The 14,159-nt window shown below is 51.1% G+C and overlaps 1 protein-coding gene across 1 annotated transcript; it reads right to left on the bottom strand.

Annotated features, from left to right (window-relative positions):
* Positions 1-51: 51 nt before the first annotated feature.
* DAP3 (death associated protein 3) lies at positions 52-13,930 on the bottom strand. Its single transcript, XM_066337845.1, has 14 exons — positions 13,905-13,930; positions 13,225-13,301; positions 12,405-12,450; positions 8,698-8,814; positions 6,066-6,167; positions 5,126-5,234; positions 4,651-4,743; positions 3,785-3,915; positions 3,532-3,612; positions 3,019-3,177; positions 2,093-2,152; positions 1,194-1,283; positions 300-417; positions 52-161 (listed from the first exon to the last, which is right to left on the bottom strand). The coding sequence occupies exons 1-14, from the start codon at positions 13,908-13,910 to the stop codon at positions 76-78; spliced, it is 1,275 nt and encodes a 424-aa protein (XP_066193942.1). The 5' UTR covers positions 13,911-13,930; the 3' UTR covers positions 52-75.
* Between the last annotated feature and the right edge of the window lie 229 nt (positions 13,931-14,159).

Raw genomic sequence — 14,159 nt, 5'->3', positions numbered from 1 at the left:
GCGGGGACGCGGGCGGCACCGGGCACGCGCACAGGACACGGACACGGACAGCGGGACCAGGGAGCCTTTATTGCGCTATAGGGGCCCCGCCAGCCGGTCCAGCTGCCGCGGGTTGGAGCCGCTGAGGAACTGCAGCTCCGCCTTCCCGTCCTCCGTGTGCGCTGCGAGGGAGAGAAACAGAGGAACAGAGATTGAGGGGTGGAGAGAGAGCTGGAGGGGAGGAACGGCATGGAGGGAGCGGGTTCAGACACCGCGGGGTGGGCACAGCCCCGGGTGCTGCCCCTTCCCCGGGCACTGACCTTTCTCGTGCTGCAGCCACTTGCGCTCCAGGTAGTAGCCGTAGCAGCTCTCGAACTCCCTGGGGCTGTAGTTGGGGACCGGGATGGGCACAAAGGGGTCCAAGGTGTCGAACCCCTCCTGGGAAGGGAGATCAGTCGGGGTCAGTGCCGGGGGTGGGTGGGGACATGGCCCAGATTTCTTAGGAGCTCAACCAGAGCTCAGTCATGGAGTCATGGAATATCCAGTGTTGGAAGGGACCCACAAGGATCATCCAGTCCAACTCCTGCCCTGGAGACACCAACATTCCCATCCTGTGTCTGGGAGCTCTGTCCAAATGCCCCTCGAGCTCTGGCAGCATTGGGGCTGAGAACATTCCCTGTTCAGTGCCTCAGCACCCTCTGGGAGAAGAGCCTTTTGCTGCTATCCAGCCCAACCCTCCCCTGACACAGCTCCAGCCATTCCCTTGCCTCCTGTCCTGGTCACAGGGAGCAGAAATCAGAGCTGCCCCTCCTGAGCAGCCGCAGATCCCCGAGGTCTCCTTTCAGTTTCCTCTTTTCCAGCTGGACAGACCAAATGCCCTCAGATGCTCCTCATCCTCCAGACCCTTCACCATCCTCGTGTCCCTCCTTTGGACACCCTCCAGCAGCTTCAGACTTTTTATAGATTGTGATGCCCCAAGTGCCCTCAGGACTCGAGGTGAGGCTGCCCCAGCCCTGAGCAGGGACAATTCCCTGCCTTGCCCATGTGCCTGGCACACCCCAGGACACTGCTGGCTCCCCTGGCTGTCAGGGCACTGCTGACCCAAAGGATCCACAGAGACCCTGAACAGTGTCCCCTTGAACAGAACCAGGTCACCAAGATTTTTGTTTCCCAATGTGAAGAGGGGAAAAAACCCCAAAGAGGCCATGGCTCACCTTTCCCAGCAGCTCCTGGGGAGTGTAGGCTGAGCTGGGTTTGAAGAGCGAGCCAGTCTGGCTGAGGGTGGTCACAATGGCACCTCCACTCTGGAAGGCAGATCAGAAATAAAAATCCTGTTAGCTGCAAACCCAGTGCTGCTTCAGCATCAAGCCCTGAGGCATCTTCTTAGAGGATGGAGCTGCTGGAGCAAGTCCAGAGGAAGCCACAAAGGTTCCATGGTGGAGCCCCTCTGCTCTGGAGCCAGTGGAAGGGACAGTGGAAGGTGTCCCTGCCCATGGCAGGGGGTGGGACTGAGTGGGCTTTAAGATCCTCTTCTGGGATCTGGATTCTTCAAACATTCTACAAGATTAACTTCTCATAATGCTCCTGACCACACTTATCCTGGCTGCTCCAAGTCCATGTGAGCATAGGGAAAATACCCAGCTCATGTTTCCAGGGCTGGCATTAAATCTTTTCTTACCTATAACTGGTTTTCTATGAAAACAAGTGAAATACTTTAAAAAGCAATTTCCTATGTACCTTTAAATCTGAAGCCTACTCATTCTAACTCTGAGCATCCAGGGACTGAAAAAGCAGCAGGGGGAGTTGACCTCCTACACCAAAATGTTCAGAAACCAGAAGTTCTCATTAGTTTAAAAAAATCATAACTCAAACTGTCCTAAGGGCTATCAAACACCTCCATCTCAGTGTCCCACACTGGAGCTTGGCAGAGGAATCAGGAAATGCTGCTACACATTTGACCTGTTCCCATTCTCCTCACATGGTGTCACAAACACTGATGAGACATTGATGCTGCTCCTGTGCTCTCCTTCAGCAGTGCTGCACTCGTAGCTTTGGGCTTGTGGCAGCTTTAATTGCTGGAGTGACACAGCCAAAGGCAGAGCCTGGAACTCACCCAATCATTCCTCACCATCTTGCGCAGGTTGTGCACCAGTGTCAGCTCCTCTGGAGAAACCTGGGGGAGATTTTCTGCATCACTTTTTCATTGCCAGCAGCTTCTATCTGAGCCACCAATTCCCCTCCCCTCCTTCCAATCAGGCTGGCAGGATCATTTGTATCCTTCAGGCACGTTTTTTTTCTTTGCTTTCCCTTAGCCCTGCAGCATCGAGCCTGAGTCATGCTGCACTGAGCAACACCCAGGCCCTGCCTCCCCAACAACACCCACCTGTGCTGCTGTCTCAGGGAGAGACAGTAAAAAAATCATTAAAAACTGTCTATAGAACAGTACAAACCTTTCAGGCCCTTCCAAAGCCAAATGAACCTTTTCAGGGATTGCCACAGAACTAAAACAGAACCAACCCCCCTCCCTGCTCCCTCTTGCAGCAGGAATCAGGGCTGTCTCCAGGGCAGAGCTCTGGGGGAATGATGAGGGGAGGAATGATGCCTTAGGATTTTAGCTTTTATATTTTTCATGTATTTGTAATCCTGCAGTTCTTTGGTGTCTAACTCTAAGCTCCACACACAGTGTGAGCTGCTGCTTTCTCACTGTGGTCAGACACAATTCCTCTCCAGGCCTGGGCATCAAGGGCACCTCACTGCCTCAGGCCCTGAGAGATGTGAAACAAAAGTGAGTTGAGGGATGCAAACTTGGGGTAAATAACTTCATTACCTGAAGCTGTAATTGGAAGATTAACCCCCAATAAGCAAATGGACCAAAGTGTAAAAACCCATGAGCCATCATCCAGTTTTTGAGTGTACTCCCTGGAGGGGCTTCATCTGCCCAAAACGTACCTGAAGGCCCTACAATAAATATAACTGCTTTTAATTCCCTTAGTTTTGTCTGGCCTGTTTTTAGGTAGCCCAAAAAGGCATGATGCTCACAGGGCTCTTGTCCTCCTTCCTCAGCGAGGTCCGTCCCCAGAGCGCGTTGACGCCGTCCACGGCCACCAGGAGCCGGAAGGAGCCGCGGTGACTCTGCTGCTTGATCTCCTTCAGCACCACCCCCATGGCATCACTGGCGCTCCTGACACGGGCCAGACCCTGCAGGGAGCACAAGGCACACAGCTCAGCCTGTGTTTCTTGCTGAGGGGTGATGCTGGGGACTTTTGGGCTTCCTTTCCTCAGGGGAAGACAAGCTGACAGTCAAGAACCTCTCTGTTCCTCTCCAAGGAGCAGTGTGATCATCCAAACGTGAGGATTTCAAATTCTAACTTTGTCTTCTGTCCAAATTCTCTGTACAGCCTCCACAACATTTTTTGTTAGGAAGGAGACACCTTCTATTTCCCAGGACTCACATCTCTGAGATGTTTAGGAGCAATCTGTCCCAAAAACACAGTGATGGGATCCTTTGGTACAAGGTTTTCACCACATCAGCAGCAGTGGGTTGTTCCTTACCTGCTCCACCACTTCTCCCAAAGGTCTGCCCTCCTCTGTGCTTTCTTGTTTGCCCCACATGTATTTTTTTTGTGTTTTGATCTGTGGGAAGAAAACTATGATTAGACTGGGGATGAAATAAGGCAAAGCAAAGCTGGATTGCAGAATCTGGGAAAAGTATCCACCATCACCAGCCATCCCCAAAGAAAAGGTGCTTTTCCTACAGCACCTGTGGTCCAGCACAGGGCAGTGGGTGGGGTCTGCAGCCACAAACCTCTTGCAGGAAACGTTCATTGGAACTTTTGAAGTTTTTGAGCCAGACAGAGGCCTGCAGAGGCTGATCCAGCCGGTCCTTCTTGTAGGAAGACTGCAAAAGCTCCTTGCAGTTCTTCACCCAGAGATGAGCTGGGAGCAAAATAAGAGAGTTGTTTTGAATTTTCTTTCTTTTTTTTTTTTTAGTCAAAATAATGATATGAGGTGGGGGTGGTGGGGTGTTTGTTTTGCTTGTCCTTATGCTGCAGTTCTGATAAGGAAAGTCACAGAATCCCAGACTGGTTTGGGTTGGGAGGGACCTTGAAGATCAACCAGTCCCACCCCCTGCCATTGGCAGGGACACCTTCCATACCCCAGGTTGCTCCAAGCCCCAGCCAGCCTGGCCTTGGAGACTGCAAGGGATGGAGCAACCACAGCTCCTCTGGGCACCCTGTGCCAGGGCCTGCCCACCCTCCCAGGGAGGAATTTTATCCCTGTATCCCATCTAACCTGCCCTCTGGCAGTGGGAACACATTCCCCCTTGTCCTGTCCCTCCACTCCCTTGTCAATAGTCTCTCTCCATTTTTATTGCAGCCCCATCAGGTCCTGGAAGGCCACAATTAGGGAAACCCAGAGCCTTTTCTTCTCCAGAGGAGGGCTCACAGACCCCAAACAATCTCTTCCCATGCTCATTGTCAATGGAGAAAACCAAAGTACATGTGAGCAGGTGAAAATAACTAACTCTGCTCTACTTAATTTGAGGGGTTTTTTGTTAAATGAGCTTTCTCCACTACAGAAAAACGAGGACAGATTGTGGTGGGCTATCCAACAGCTCCTGAAGCAGCTTCTTTTGGTGTTTGGTGTGGTACAGAGCCCTGGTTTGCTCACCATCCGGGATGTGCAGCACCAGCCAGCCCTGCCTCGAGCAGTAGTGAACCACATGGCACAGGGTCATGGTCTTCCCTGTTCCTCTCTCACCATCTCCAACAAGGACTGTCAAGGAAAGTCTCTGAAAAACCACTTCAGTTCGTACTTGACTGTGATTCCTTCAGAAAGGCCATAAAGGGAGTTCAGAGCTTGTCAAAGCAAGGATGGCACTTCATCCAGCAAACCCAGAGAGTTTTTTTCTCCCTGTGCCCCACCCCAGTGAGCAGAGCTGAGGAGCCCTGTGTGCTGACTCTGTTTGTAGGTCTGTGCCATCAGTTAGAATAAAGATATCCAAACATTTCCCAAAGTGCCTGGAGACCCTGCACTGCCCACAGACCACCTCCTGGAGACTAAACCAGCTCAGGCTCACAACCACCCTCTCACCTGCACAAATTGCTTGTGTTTCTCCTCGTTCTACCCTCCAGTTAAAGGATACAGATCACGTATCTGACAGCAGGGTGGGCAAAGTTGGAGCCCTTCAGGTAAGTGAGGAGCTCGAGCGCCGGCCTCCGCACCATCACACGCGCCTCGTTGAAGGTCTGGATCTGAGAAAGGAGCAGATGTCACCAAGCTGCCACAAGCTGGCCCAGCACAGCTGCCCCCAGCCCAGCTCCATCCCTGCCTGCAGGCTCCCAGCACCCCCAGCTCTGCCCTCTCTGCCCAGCAGCACACACAGGGTTGGTCAAGTGCTGCTTCCTCTCAGTGGGAGATCTTCTTGTCCTCCCTGTGCCTGGAAAGGGTTTTCTGGATCAGCTGTTCCACCCTGTTCCCACTGACTGGGGTATGGGTGACCGGCCTGTCCAGGAATCCCACTCAGTGACCTGGATATGCACAGGTAAGGAATCTGTTCCTGATTCAGAGTCCAGCACAGCTCCATCTGCCTCACTACACAAATCAGGAGACGAGATTGTTTTGTTGCAGATATAAACTTATTTCGTGAGACAGCCTGTTTCACACAGAAATATAGCCATGGAAAGTATTTCTGCAGTTCATTATGTGTTTGGATGTTTGAGATGAAAAACACTGCAGTGAAGGTTGCCTGAGGTGGAAACCTCAAACTCTTCTGCCGCTGCTCTGGGTGGTTGACTCATCTCTTTTAGATGTTGAAAACAACAGGAAGGGCCAGGAATAACTGCACTCCTGCTCCCTCTCATTCCAACAGGAAAACATCACAGTCTCAAATGGATCTGGTTCTTCCCACACAAGAGTTGTGGAATGGTTTGGATGGGACTTTAAAGACCATCACATCCCACCTCCTTCCACTATCCCACATTGTTCCAAACCCCATCCAGCCTGGCCTTGGACACTTCCAGGGATCCAGGGGCAGCCACAGCTGCTCTGGGCAAGCTGAGTGCATTCCCTCCAAGCTGGAATACCTGCTGCTGGAAGCGATAGGGCAGCCCATGGGGGAACACAGCCTTCACCTCCTCCAGGGGGATGTTGTACAGACGACCCTCGTGCTGCTCCGTGTGCTTGGCCTGGAAGGGAAAATGGCAATTGTCACACTGCTGATGCCTCTTGCCTGGACACAGGCGGCCTGGGAGGGTGGGCCAGAGAGGCATTGCTCTGCTCAGTCACAGGCAATACTCTCTTACTGGGGGGCAATAAAGATAAAGCAGGAATTGTGGGGTCAGGACACTGCTGGAGGAGGCTAAAGAAAGGAGATCCCACCTGGCACTGAACAATGAAGGGATTCCCTGAGCTCGTGTATGAACTGTGGTGTTTTGGGGGCACCAGTGGCCCTGTGCTCCGTGAATTTACCTCACCTTTCACCAGTCCCCTCAAACTTTAACAGAGGTGTCATACCCTTTTGAGTTACCTGCTGCTGTCATGTTCACTTTTGTGAGAAAATGATGTTTCCTGCCTTGGGCTGCTGCCTCCCAGGAGTATTTCCCATGGTGCCATTTAGTTACTGGGGTTGGAAGCCTAAAAACTCACAATCTCTTTTCTGGGGCAATAATTTCCAGTATCTTGTGGTGACCTCAGTGATCAGGGATACTCCTCCACTGGACTTGAATACTGCTGCATTTATTTCTGGTGTTTACCTGCAGCTCTCACCATAATGACAGCAAGAAGCTCTTGTCACTGGGATCTAAGAATTTAATACCTGCTTTTCCCCTTCATTATTCTCTTTTCCTGCCAGTAATACCTGCAAAGCATTTACTTATTTCCTGTTGCTCAAGTCGTCCATTTTTATGTCTTATCTAATTAGGACAGTAAATAGAAGCTACTCTGCAGCTCTTTCTGTGTGACTTTTAGCAGTTCTGTGTTAATCTCTGAAGCTCAGATCTTGTTCTGCTCTGCTTTCTGCATTTTTCCATGGATTTAAAGTAAAATATCGTCCTCTTTATTCTTGTTACATATAACAACTGGCATGCACCACAACAAATAAAACCCTTTCCTTGTTTTCTTTATTTTATGTGTGAGCATTTTTATGTGCAGGTGTGACCTCTGCCTGTTTGGCCAGGAATATTTGGCTTTTCCCAGTTCTTGATGGAACCACTGCTGGGTAACTCTGTTGCATATCCATTAATTTTCTGGCCCCAGGATTCTTGTTAAGTCTCCCTTCCCTTCTCCAGACCAGATTTGGAGCCTTTCAGCACAAAATACACCTCTGCTCTCACCTTCTGCTCCTTCCACTCAGCAACTACCCCCTAGGCAAGGTTCTCCCAGGCCAGGCCTGGACTCTGGGGTTTACCTTGGCACAGCTGCAGGATTTAAGGAACTCCTGATTCAAGGAATGATTTCTAGGAAGAAACTGGTAACTTCAGCAAAGGGCTGAGCTGCTGGAGCTGCCAAACTGGGGTTCACTGCTCAGGAAATCTTTGCAGCAGGGGGAAAAGGTTAAATCCTGCCTGCTCAAGAGGTGCCCTGCTGAAAGGAGGCATCACCTGAGGACAGCTGTGAAGTGACACTTGAGGTTTTTCCCAACTTTATTTCAAACTGTGAATTCCCTGGAGTTCTCCTGCACATGCTGCACACAGACCAACAGCACCTGTGGTTTTCCATGACTCAGACAGAAGAGCAGGACTCCAGAGCCCGTTTTCATTCTCAGCTTCATCCCTGACTTGCTGCTCGACTTTGGGCAAATTCCTTCACTCTTCCTACATAATGTGGGTCAGTGTCTTTATCATGTTCAGTCACTTGGAGCTTTGCTACTGGAATGGTACACAAACTGATGGAAAATTTTGTGTTTAGTGGCTTTCTTAGCGCCATTTAACTGGGATTGTCTGGTGCAGGAGCTGGGGAGCACCAGGGTTTGCTGCTGGAGTGACCCAGCGAGCCCAGGGAGGGCTGAGCCAGCCAAAGCTCAGGCACAAGTCAGAATGCCAGAGCCAGTTGCCTGGCAACAAAAAGGCAAGGCACAGGACAGTGGGGACAATCGTGGCCATCTGGCCTGTGCTGTGCAATCCATGGAGACACCGGGTCACGTGCGGCAGATCATCTCCTGCTGCCGTTTCCATAGAGACCCCGGAGGAATCTGCACTGAGACACTCCAATTACACAGGCAGCAGAAAAGCACCTCAAAGGTTTATTCCATTCAGCTATTCCCCTTCAGTTTGTGCTTGAGACAGAGCGTGAGGCTGCGATTGTGATGCTGCAGAGCTGCGCTGAGGTCACCTGGGGTGTGGTTTTTATCTCCTTCCCAGCCAATTCAGGCAGGCTTTTCCAGGGAAGAATAACCCTTGAGTTGAAATTAATGGTGTCTGATCACAAGCTAAGCCACGTCCCAGCTTCTGCAACACACTCTCATCTGGGCAGCTCTGGAGAAGGGATCAATACTTGTTCCCAGGAGCTCTCAGGGAGAGCAGCCCCATCCTTAGCAGATGCTCTGTTCAGTCATGACCCCATGGTTCCCTCGGGGCTGGATCCCTGGTTTAGGTCTGTGTACCCCCTTCCCTGGAACAGCACAGTCCCAGGCAGCACTGCTGGCTCCCAGCATGGCCCCTGGGTGGCACCCAGGACACCCAGGCCTGTGCAGGGACAGTGGTGGTGGCACTCACTCACCGGGTCGCTCTCGCTGGTGTGGAAAACTGCTCGGGGCTTTTCTGCTGGGACATGCTGGCTGGACACAGAGCTCAGGCCATCCCTGGCTGCCGTGTGGAGGGCACAGCCACGGTCCAGCTGAGGGGAGAACAAGGCAAAGAGACAACCAAGCTCTCAGCAGCCAAGGATTGATGGTGAAAAACAACCCAGGGAGTCTGTTCGGAGCGCTCGTGGCTCACACTCCGTGCTCCCGCCGAGGCACGTGCAACCCAGAGCTGAACTCTGATTGCAATTAGAATGAAAGCTCATCATTAGCATGGAAATTCATCACAAAACCCCACATGCTGTAGAACCAGATTTTACATTGAGATACCTGCACTGAAACTCTTCCCACTTGAGCCAGTCCCACCTGAAGCCAGCTCAGTGATCCAAGCCCTGCAACCTGAGTTTTACCCCACAAAATTCCTTCAGATCCCACATCCAGCCATTAAGGCCTCACTGCTGGAAAGTGCCCACCGTGTTTCTGCCTACACTGAGCAGTGGCAGCATCCTGAGAATTCAGGCTGTCCAGCAATCCATAATCACCCCAATTACCGAGGGATTACAGCAGCTCTGCCCACCATTTGATATTTATAATTACACTCCCTGCACTGATTTCCCCGACTGTGTCCCTGCATCCAGACTCTGGCATTAGGATACAGACGTGGCTGAGAAACCAAAACAGCCAGCTAAGCTGATTAATTCATTTTTCCCCAGACAGACTGCTGAAGCCTGCCTGCAAAGCCCAGCCAAAACAGGCAAGAAAGTGAGCAGTGGCAGGACAAGCATTTTATTATGTTGTGGTGAAAGAAAACACAAACATTTGTCAATGATTTAAAAAGTGCATCCTCCAGACAGGCTCTGGGAGAAGCTGAGAGTCCCTCACAGCACTGACAGGGCCAGTTGCAGCTGAACAGAGCCAGCAGTTTCCTATTTTGTCTGTCTGGGTGAGAGCAGCAGAATGCAAAGCTCAGAGCCAGGGACAGCTGTTTCAGCTCCCCACGGCATGACACAGCTCTGCTGCCACCCCAGTGCTCCTCAGGGGGCCACGGCAAAGCCACAAGGGCTCCAGTGAAAGTGGCATTGCCCACATTCCAGATGACTGAATCAGTATTTGGGCATTTGCCCTTCTGTTAGGGAAGGAATTAAACCAGTCTGGACCCTCTGGAACAAACTGCTGCAGTGCAAATAGGGAGATCACCCAATAATACATCTTGTTCCTACGTTGCCCTTTTCCTCCAAAATCCAAATCATCCTTTAGGATGGTTTTATTTGCCTCTGTTTAGTTTCAAATCCATGGAGGTGACAATTTACAGCCTTGAGCAAGGCACAAAGATGCCAATTTAATACATGAATAACTACAGAAGGTGACTTTTTGTCACCTGATCACCTAGAAAATGCCAGCCCTAAGTCACTCCGAGCCTGGAATCAGAGTCCCTCTAATTTCCCTTGAACATCCCTGAACAGGGTACCCAGAGAGGCTGTGTCTTCCTGGATCCCTGGAAGTGTCCAAGGCCAGGCTGGATGGTCTGAGGAAGCTGTCCCTGCCCATGGGACTGGATGTGGTGTCCATCCCGTGATTCTGTGATCCCACATTCCCTCCTCCTCCCAGTGAGTGTGTGAGGGCTCTGAGCTTTGCTCAGCTGGCAGGGAAGCTCCCTGCTCATCCTTTCCCAGGGGTATCACACAAATCCTTATCCCTGGCCAGTGCACTGGGGAAGGAAAATGAAGCAAGGATGAACTTCTTGCTCTGTGTTCAGATTTTTGGGATGTCCAGAGACAGCCTTGAGCTGAATGATACTTCATCAAACCAATATTTACAATCTCAGGTTTTAAAAAGCCCAAACTGAGCTCAGCAGGACCTGGAATCTCTATGGGACACAAGCAGCTCCCTGTGAGTTCTCTGAAGGGAGTGGAAGTCAGAATGCAAGTGTGAGGAGACTTTGTCTTGAAGTCCAGTCCTCTGGTCTTGCAGCCAAACACATCAAATTTCTCTTTTTTCCCATTAACATAGCACATCCCATCTGTAAATGACTCTCCACCTGTCCCCTGTAATGGCACTTTTACACTGTCACTTGCAGCCTTAGCAGGACAGCTCTTTTCCAAACCCCCCTGGAACCTCCTGGTGCTTTGGAACTCTGCCTTTATGGGCTGTGGATGTGGAAGCAGCTCCCAAGCACCTGGAGAGAGGGAATCGCTCCTCTGTGAGGTGCTAAAAAATCAACACAGGCAGAGAGCAGAGCCCTGCTCACAGCTGTCCTGAGCTGCAGAGATACAGACCTGCACTTCATCCATCACTGTTTCCATTTACAAACTCCACCCGGGAGAGAATCCCCATTTTAAAAGCCTACAGATGGCTCAGGACACCTCTGCTGAAGCATTTTATATCCTGAGTTTAAGGCAGCAAGGTGCCCCCGGGTCCCTCCTCCTGAACAAAAGCTCAGCATCAATCCCTCCTCTTTGGAATGCCAGAAACATTCAGAGCTCCCAGCACATCCATCAGCCTCTCCCAGCCTCAGAGCCTCTCCCGACGCTGTGTTCCCCGGGAGTGGAGCTCGGGACAAGTTTCCATCTGCCAAAGGACAGGAGTCGCCTCTCTGGGATCCCTGAAATGGCAGCGAATCATCACGTGGTGCCCGGAGATGAATCGGGATTCCCGAGCCATGAGGTGGAGCTGTTCCCGCATGTTCCAGAGACACCGGGCTCGGGAATGCCGGGCTGTTCCTGCATGTTCCACAGATCGGGAATGCCGGGCTGTTCCCGTGTGTGTCACACAGATCCCGGGCTGTTCCCGTGTGTGTCACACAGATCCCGGGCTCAGGAATGCTGCCACAGGCTGCTCGGGAAGGGGAGCACTACCCAGCCAGAGCTGCAAAAGGCAGCTGCAGCCACGTCGCTGTGCTCCAGGGGAAAAGCCTGGAAAAAGCAGCAGCAAACAGCACAGCTGGAATTGTTCTCCATCAGGAAGCCATTCCAGACCTGCACCGTGAGCTCCTGCTGCTGTTTAGGGTTTAAGGAGGCTGTCTGCATAACACAGGGCTGCTGTGAGCTGGGGCAGGGCCAAAGCACTGAGCCACTTTTCGGTTCAGAAAATGACTAAAATAAAAGGTTCTCACCCCAGAGGGTGCTCAGGCACTGCCCAGGCTCCCCAGGGAGTGGGTACATTCCCAAGGCTGCCAGAGCTCCAGGAGCCTTTGGAGCTCCCAGCACAGGCTGGGATTGTTGGGGTGTCTGGGCAGGGCCAGGAGTTGGACTCCATGATCCTTGTGGGTCCCTTCCAGCTCAGGATATTCCACAATTCTATGGTTTTTTTTGGCAAAACTCTTCCCACCAGCAGCACAGGCTTCGTGCAAAGCTGGTGGCTTCTTCCTCTGCATATTGCAGCCATGCAGAGCAAGTGGAATAATCCCTGTCTCCTGAGAAACACGTGAATGGAAGGTGCAGGATCTCAGCATCCCTCAGGCTCCCACTCCCCAGGGAAAGATGGAAAGGGTGGATCAGCTCTTTCCTTAGTCCACAATGGGATTTTACACCCCCAGCTTAGAGGAGCCACCAAAGTTTTAGCTGACAAATGTAAGAAGAATCTCACTTTTTACTGTAAATTGTCTGTAATTGTACTGTAAATTGTCACTCCAGGCCATGGGAAAGTTGGAATACTGGAAACAGCACCAGGCTCTTACAGGACTCACCTTCAGAGAACGGCAGATGAGTCCTTGCAGACTTCTCAGCATTTTCCTGCAGGAACAGAAGCAGATATTTTAGTTGCTTTTGTTATGCCTGATTATCTTATGCTGGGAGAGAACTGTTTGGGTTGAAAGGCACACAAATAATTCAGACCAAGTGTCAGATGCTCTGCAGTGACACAGACTGCTGATCAGCACCACTTGCCTAAGAAAAACTATTTTTTAAATAAAAGAATAAAAACCATGCCATTAAAACATAAAAATTAAAAATAGTTTAAAACAAAAACTAACTCATTAATTTTTTTAAAAAAAACTAATAAAGTATGAGTAAAACTAATAAAAAACTATTCCTTTAATTATGTGGCATTTTCTCAGAGACAGGAACAGAAAAAAAAACCCCTTCACTTTGTAAATGAAGGTATTTCATTCTCCTAGTGAGGAGAACAGTCTTGGGATTGACTGGGAAAGGACTTTTGACTGTTAAGAGATGTAAGACTGCAGCAGTGATTATTGTGAAGGAACTGGAATAATGCAGAGACTGAAGCTGTTTCTGTGTCTCCAGCTTCATCCTAATCATTTACCAGTAGCTGCTGCTCAGCCACCCTTGGTTACAGCAGGAGGAAAATCCCAACACAAAACACTTGAGCAGTTGTGATGCACAACTAAAGGCAAAAAGTGAAGTAAAGAGGTTACATCTGCCATCTCTGCTGGCATCCAAGGCCTTTTCCACAGAACCTCCCGAGGAGAAAATACTGATAGTGCCTAACAGAGATGCTTTGAGAATTCTTGGGTGCATTAAGTTGCATTCAAAGGGAGTATTAATTACCTTAATTCCTCAGGAGGAGCTGCTGCCTCAGTGGAATTGGTGGTTACCTGCAGCTGAGCAAGACAAAGCTGCTTCACCTGCAGAGAACAACATTTCCACCTGTTACTGCAGGGAGTGGGAACACAACCCCAGAGGGGAGGGTGTGAACGCTGTTAAGTCGGTTTTCATTCGTTCAACTAAAATAAACACGGCAAAAACAAACCCCCACTCTTGCTATTTCAGGAATGAGTGAAGATCTCATCCTGCAGAGGAATTTCTGGTCATTTTACACGCTTTGCTGGCACGTGCAGCACAGCGAGGAGAAATCCTGCTGCACGTGGGAACTGATCCCAGTGGTTTCACATCAGGACGGGAAAGCTTCTTTCTCAGACACAACTAGGAAAATTAAAGAGTCGCAAAAACTGAATTCTGTTAATACTTTTAAGCTATTGATTTTTTTAAACTTGCTGTTGACTTCCTTTATGACCTGCCGTTAATTTTGGGCAGCCCGAGCATTCTGACAGAATCCCTGAATTCCCAGTGCAGCTCTGGGGCTCGGCTCCTGGGAGGGATGGAACCGCGGCCGCTCCCGTGGGCCAGGGTCAGCACGGCCCCGGAGCCACGGGAGCAACAACACGCGTGGATTTCTGTGGTTTTACCACCAAAAAAAACCACGCAAGCAACCGCAAAGGTGCATTTACAGCCATCCATCAGCGATCAGAAGGCCTCGGCTCGCCTGATTCAATTAAAGCGACCCCCGGCCGCTGCGGACCGAGCGCGGCCCGGCCCCGCCGGTGCCTCCCACGTGCTGCCGCGGGCTCCGTTCCCCATCTCCGCTCACACCCGGGGCCGGAACGGGGCGGCCCCGCGGGACCTGAGGGGACACAGCCGTGCCCACGGGAAGGCCGCGGTGTGACCGGGATCCCCGCGGTGCCCCCGCACTCACCGGGGCCGCT

The sequence above is a fragment of the Sylvia atricapilla genome, chromosome 30 (assembly GCF_009819655.1).
Source record: "Sylvia atricapilla isolate bSylAtr1 chromosome 30, bSylAtr1.pri, whole genome shotgun sequence".
Lineage (NCBI taxonomy): Eukaryota > Metazoa > Chordata > Aves > Passeriformes > Sylviidae > Sylvia > Sylvia atricapilla.
This window is presented reverse-complemented; position numbering and strand designations above follow the sequence as displayed.